We start from the raw sequence: 5,816 nt of genomic DNA, 5'->3' as shown, positions 1-5,816 counted from the left end.
ACCCTGTACGTTCAGCCGTGTCGATTCTAATTGATTTCGTAATCCATGTACTATTGAAATTTGAATAAGACCAGGTACGTGTTACCACTCGTGACTGAGGGATCTCAGGGCTGTCAGAACTGATTTAAGGGCTTTTCAGAGGCATTCTGAGACTGTCTCAAAAGGGAATCAACCCTGTACGTTCAGCCGTGTCAATTCTAATTGATTTCGTAATCCATGTACTATTGAAATTTGAATAAGACCAGGTGTGTGTTACCACTCGTGACTGAAGGGATCTCAGCGCTGTCAGTCCACTTCAGGCACCTACTTTGGCCCATTCTGAGACTGTCTCAAAAGGAATGAACCCTGTACGTTCAGCCGTGTCGATTCTAATTGATTTCGTAATCCATGCACTATTGAAATTTGAATAAGCGCAGGTACGTGTTACCACTCGTGACTGAGGGATCTCAGCGCTGTCAGTCCACTTCAGGCACCTACTTTGGCCCATTCTGAGACTGTCTCAAAAGGAATCAACCCTGTACGTTCAGCCGTGTCGATTCTAATTGATTTCGTAATCCATGTACTATTGAAATTTGAATAAGACCAGGTGTGTGTTACTGCTCGTGCCCAAGGGATCTCAGGGCCGTCAGAACTGATTTAAGGGCTTTTCACAGGCATTCTGAGACTGTCTGAAAAGGAATCAACCCTGTACGTTCAGCCGTGTCAATTCTAATTGATTTCGTAATCCATGTACTATTGAAATTTGAATAAGCGCAGGTACGTGTTACCACTCGTGACTGAGGGAGCTCAGGGCTGTCAGTCCACTTCAGGCACCTACTTTGGCCCATTCTGAGACTGTCTCAAAAGGAATCAACCCTGTACGTTCAGCCGTGTCGATTCTAATTGATTTCGTAATCCATGTACTATTTAACTTTGAATAAGACCAGGTGTGTGTTACTGCTCGTGCCCAAGGGATCTCAGGGCTGTCAGAACTGATTTAAGGGCTTTTCACAGGCATTCTGAGACTGTCTCAAAAGGAATCAACCCTGTACGTTCAGCCGTGTCAATTCTAATTGATTTCGTAATCCATGTACTATTGAAATTTGAATAAGACCAGGTGTGTGTTACCACTCGTGACTGAGGGATCTCAGCGCTGTCACTCCACTTCAGGCACCTACTTTGGCCCATTCTGAGACTGTCTCAAAAGGAATCAACCCTGTACGTTCAGCCGTGTCGATTCTAATTGATTTCGTAATCCATGTACTATTGAAATTTGAATAAGACCAGGTGTGTGTTACTGCTCGTGCCCAAGGGATCTCAGGGCCGTCAGAACTGATTTAAGGGCTTTTCACAGGCATTCTGAGACTGTCTCAAAAGGAATCAACCCTGTACGTTCAGCCGTGTCAATTCTAATTGATTTCGTAATCCATGTACTATTGAAATTTGAATAAGCGCAGGTACGTGTTACCACTCGTGTCTGAGGGATCTCAGCGCTGTCAGTCCACTTCAGGCACCTACTTTGGCCCATTCTGAGACTGTCTCAAAAGGAATGAACCCTGTACGTTCAGCCGTGTCGATTCTAATTGATTTCGTAATCCATGTACTATTTAACTTTGAATAAGACCAGGTGTGTGTTACTGCTCGTGCCCAAGGGATCTCAGGGCTGTCAGAACTGATTTAAGGGCTTTTCACAGGCATTCTGAGACTGTCTCAAAAGGAATCAACCCTGTACGTTCAGCCGTGTCAATTCTAATTGATTTCGTAATCCATGTACTATTGAAATTTGAATAAGACCAGGTGTGTGTTACCACTCGTGACTGAGGGATCTCAGCGCTGTCACTCCACTTCAGGCACCTACTTTGGCCCATTCTGAGACTGTCTCAAAAGGAATGAACCCTGTACGTTCAGCCGTGTCGATTCTAATTGATTTCGTAATCCATGCACTATTGAAATTTGAATAAGCGCAGGTACGTGTTACCACTCGTGACTGAGGGATCTCAGGGCTGTCAGTCCACTTCAGGCACCTACTTTGGCCCATTCTGAGACTGTCCCAAAAGGAATGAACCCTGTACGTTCAGCCGTGTCGATTCTAATTGATTTCGAAATCCATGTACTATTGAAATTCGAATAAGCCCAGGTGCGTGTTACTACTCGTGCCTGAGAGAACTCAGGGCTGTCAGAACACTTCAGGCACCTACTGTGGCCCATTCTGAGACTGTCCCAAAAGGAATGAACCCTGTACGTTCAGCCGTGTCGATTCTAATTGGTTTCGAAATCCATGTACTATTGAAATTTGAATAAGCCCAGGTGCGTGTTACCACTCGTGACTGAGGGAACTCAGGGCTGTCAGTCCACTTCAGGCACCTACTTTGGCCCATTCTGAGACTGTCCCAAAAGGAATGAACCCTGTACGTTCAGCCGTGTCGATTCTAATTGGTTTCGAAATCCATGTACTATTGAAATTTGAATAAGACCAGGTGTGTGTTACTGCTCGTGCCCGAGGGATCTCAGGGATGTCAGAACTGATTTAAGGGCTTTTCAGAGGCATTCTGAGACTGTCTCAACAGGAATCAACCCTGTACGTTCAGCCGTGTCGATTCTAATTGGTTTCGAAATCCATGTACTATTGAAATTTGAATAAGACCAGGTGTGTGTTACTGCTCGTGCACAAGGGATCTCAGTGAGACTGTCTCAAAAGGAATCAACCCTGTACGTTCAGCCGTGTCGATTCTAATTGATTTCGTAATCCATGTACTATTGAAATTTGAATAAGCCCATGTACGTGTTACCACTCGTGACTGCTGGATCTCAGGGCTGGCAGTCCACTTCAGCCCCTACTTTGGATCTTCTGAGACTGTCTCAAAAGGAATCAACCCCGTACGTTCAGCCGTGTCGATTCTAATTGATTTCGTAATCCATGTACTCTTGAAATTTGAATAAGACCAGGTGTGTGTTACTGCTCGTGTCCGAGGGATCTCGGGGCTGTCAGTCCACTTCAGGCACCTACTTTGGCCCATTCTGAGACTGTCTCAAAAGGAATCAACCCTGTACGTTCCGCCGTGTCGATTCTAATTGATTTCGTAATCCATGTACTATTGAAATTTGAATAAGACCAGGTGTGTGTTACTGCTCGAGCCCAAGGGATCTCAGGGCTGTCAGAACTGATTTAAGGGCTTTTCACAGGCATTCTGAGACTGTCTCAAAAGGAATCAACCCTGTACGTTCAGCCGTGTCGATTCTAATTGATTTCGTAATCCATGTACTATTGCAATTGGAATAAGTGCAGGTACATGTTACCACTCGTGATTGAGGGATCTCAGGGCTGTCACTCCACTTCAGGCACCTACTTTGGCCCATTCTGAGACTGTCTCAAAAGGAATCAACCCTGTACGTTCAGCCGTGTCGATTCTAATTGATTTCGTAATCCATGTACTATTGCAATTGGAATAAGCGCAGGTACGTGTTACCACTCGTGACTGCGGGATCTCAGGGCTGTCAGTCCACTTCAGGCACCTACTTTGGCCCATTCTGAGACTGTCTCAAAAGGAATCAACCCCGTACGTTCAGCCGTGTCGATTCTAATTGATTTCGTAATCCATGTACTCTTGAAATTTGAATAAGATCAGGTGTGTGTTACTGCTCGTGTCCGAGGGATCTCGGGGCTGTCAGTCCACTTCAGGCACCTACTTTGGCCCATTCTGAGACTGTCTCAAAAGGAATCAACCCCGTACGTTCAGCCGTGTCGATTCTAATTGATTTCGTAATCCATGTACTCTTGAAATTTGAATAAGATCAGGTGTGTGTTACTGCTCGTGTCCGAGGGATCTCGGGGCTGTCAGTCGACTTCAGGCACCTACTTTGGCCCATTCTGAGACTGTCTCAAAAGGAATCAACCCTGTACGTTCCGCCGTGTCGATTCTAATTGATTTCGTAATCCATGTACTATTGAAATTTGAATAATACCAGGTGTGTGTTACTGCTCGTGCCCGAGGGATCTCAGGGATGTCAGAACTGATTTAAGGCCTTTTCAGAGGCATTATGAGACTGTCTCAACAGGAATCAACCCTGTATGTTCAGCCGTGTCGATTCTAATTGATTTCGTAATCCATGTACTATTGAAATGTGAATAAGTGCAGGTACATGTTACCACTCGTGATTGAGGGATCTCAGGGCTGTCACTCCACTTCAGGCACCTACTTTGGCCCATTCTGAGACTGTCTCAAAAGGAATCAACCCTGTATGTTCAGCCGTGTCGATTCTAATTGATCTCGTAATCCATGTACTATTGTAATTTGAATAAGACCAGGTGTGTGTTACTGCTCGTGCCCAAGGGATCTCAGGGCTGTCAGAACTGATTTAAGGGCTTTTCACAGCCATTCTGAGACTGTCTCAAAAGGAATCAACCCTGTACGTTCAGCCGTGTCGATTCTAATTGATTTCGTAATCCATGTACTATTGAAATTTGAATAAGACCAGGTGTGTGTTACTGCTCGTGCCCAAGGGATCTCAGGGCTGTCAGAACTGGTTTAAGGGCTTTTCACAGGCATTCTGAGACTGTCTCAAAAGGAATCAACCCTGTACGTTCAGCCGTGTCGATTCTAATTGATTTCGTAATCCATGTACTATTGAAATTTGAATAAGCCCAGGTGCGTGTTACCACTCGTGATTGAGGGAACTCAGGGCTGTCAAAACTGATTTAAGGGCTTTTCACAGGCATTCTGAGACTGTCTCAAAAGGAATCAACCCTGTACGTTCAGCCGTGTCGATTCTAATTGATTTCGTAATCCATGTACTATTGCAATTGGAATAAACGCAGGTACGTGTTACCACTCGTGACTGCGGGATCTCAGGGCTGTCAGTCCACTTCAGGCCCCTACTTTGGCTCATTCTGAGACTGTCTCAAAAGGAATCAACCCCGTACGTTCAGCCGTGTCGATTCTAATTGATTTCGTAATCCATGTACTCTTGAAATTTGAATAAGACCAGGTGTGTGTTACTGCTCGTGTCCGAGGGATCTCGGGGCTGTCAGTCCACTTCAGGCACCTACTTTGGCCCATTCTGAGACTGTCTCAAAAGGAATCAACCCTGTACGTTCCGCCGTGTCGATTCTAATTGATTTCGTAATCCATGTACTATTGAAATTTGAATAATACCAGGTGTGTGTTACTGCTCGTGCCCGAGGGATCTCAGGGATGTCAGAACTGATTTAAGGCCTTTTCAGAGGCATTCTGAGACTGTGTCAAAAGGAATTAACCCTGTACGTTCAGCCGTGTCGATTCTAATTGATTTCGAAATCCATGTACCCCTGAAATTTGAATAAGACCAGGTGTGTGTTACCACTCGTGACTGAGGGAACCCAGGGCTGTCAGTCCACTTCAGGCACCTACTTTGGCCCATTCTGAGACTGTCCCAAAAGGAATGAACCCTGTACGTTCAGCCGTGTCGATTCTAATTGATTTCAAAATCCATGTACTATTGAAATTTGAATAAGACCAGGTGTGTGTTACTGCTCGTGCCCGAGGGATCTCAGGGCTGTCAGTCCACTTCAGGCACCTACTTTGGCCCATTCTGAGACTGTCCCAAAAGGAATGAACCCTGTACGTTCAGCCGTGTCGATTCTAATTGATTTCGAAATCCATGTACTATTGAAATTTGAATAAGACCAGGTGCGTGTTACTACTCGTGACTGAGGGAACTCAGGGCTGTCAGTCCACTTCAAGCACCTACTTTTGGCGCATTCTGAGACTGTCCTCAAAGGGAATGAACCCTGTACGTTCAGCCGTGTCGATTCTAATTGGATTTCGAAATCCATGTACTATTGAAATTTGAATAAGCCC

The 5,816-nt window shown here is 45.2% G+C and overlaps 2 protein-coding genes across 2 annotated transcripts in view; both read right to left on the bottom strand.

Moving 5' to 3' along the window:
• Window positions 1–113: 113 nt before the first annotated feature.
• On the bottom strand, window positions 114–3,506 carry TREMEDRAFT_65273 (uncharacterized protein; the record flags this gene model as incomplete). Its single annotated transcript, XM_007007389.1, has 12 exons — window positions 114–174; window positions 308–345; window positions 478–515; window positions 814–855; window positions 1,154–1,218; window positions 1,498–1,535; window positions 1,838–1,982; window positions 2,008–2,045; window positions 2,178–2,322; window positions 2,348–2,385; window positions 3,327–3,364; window positions 3,497–3,506. 12 exons carry the CDS (start codon window positions 3,504–3,506, stop codon window positions 114–116), a joined length of 696 nt encoding a protein of 231 aa, XP_007007451.1.
• Window positions 3,507–5,014: 1,508 nt separating this feature from the next.
• Window positions 5,015–5,816, bottom strand: part of TREMEDRAFT_65272 (uncharacterized protein) — a gene marked incomplete at both ends in the record, with an annotated part of 2,745 nt that continues 1,943 nt past the window's right edge. The window contains 4 exons of the mRNA XM_007007388.1: window positions 5,015–5,087; window positions 5,367–5,404; window positions 5,537–5,574; window positions 5,707–5,746. Coding sequence (XP_007007450.1) covers window positions 5,015–5,087; window positions 5,367–5,404; window positions 5,537–5,574; window positions 5,707–5,746 — 189 coding nt within the window. The remainder of the gene's footprint in view (window positions 5,088–5,366; window positions 5,405–5,536; window positions 5,575–5,706; window positions 5,747–5,816) is intronic.

This window comes from Tremella mesenterica, assembly GCF_000271645.1.
Source record: "Tremella mesenterica DSM 1558 unplaced genomic scaffold TREMEscaffold_13, whole genome shotgun sequence".
In the NCBI taxonomy this organism is placed as follows: domain Eukaryota; kingdom Fungi; phylum Basidiomycota; class Tremellomycetes; order Tremellales; family Tremellaceae; genus Tremella; species Tremella mesenterica.
This window is presented reverse-complemented; position numbering and strand designations above follow the sequence as displayed.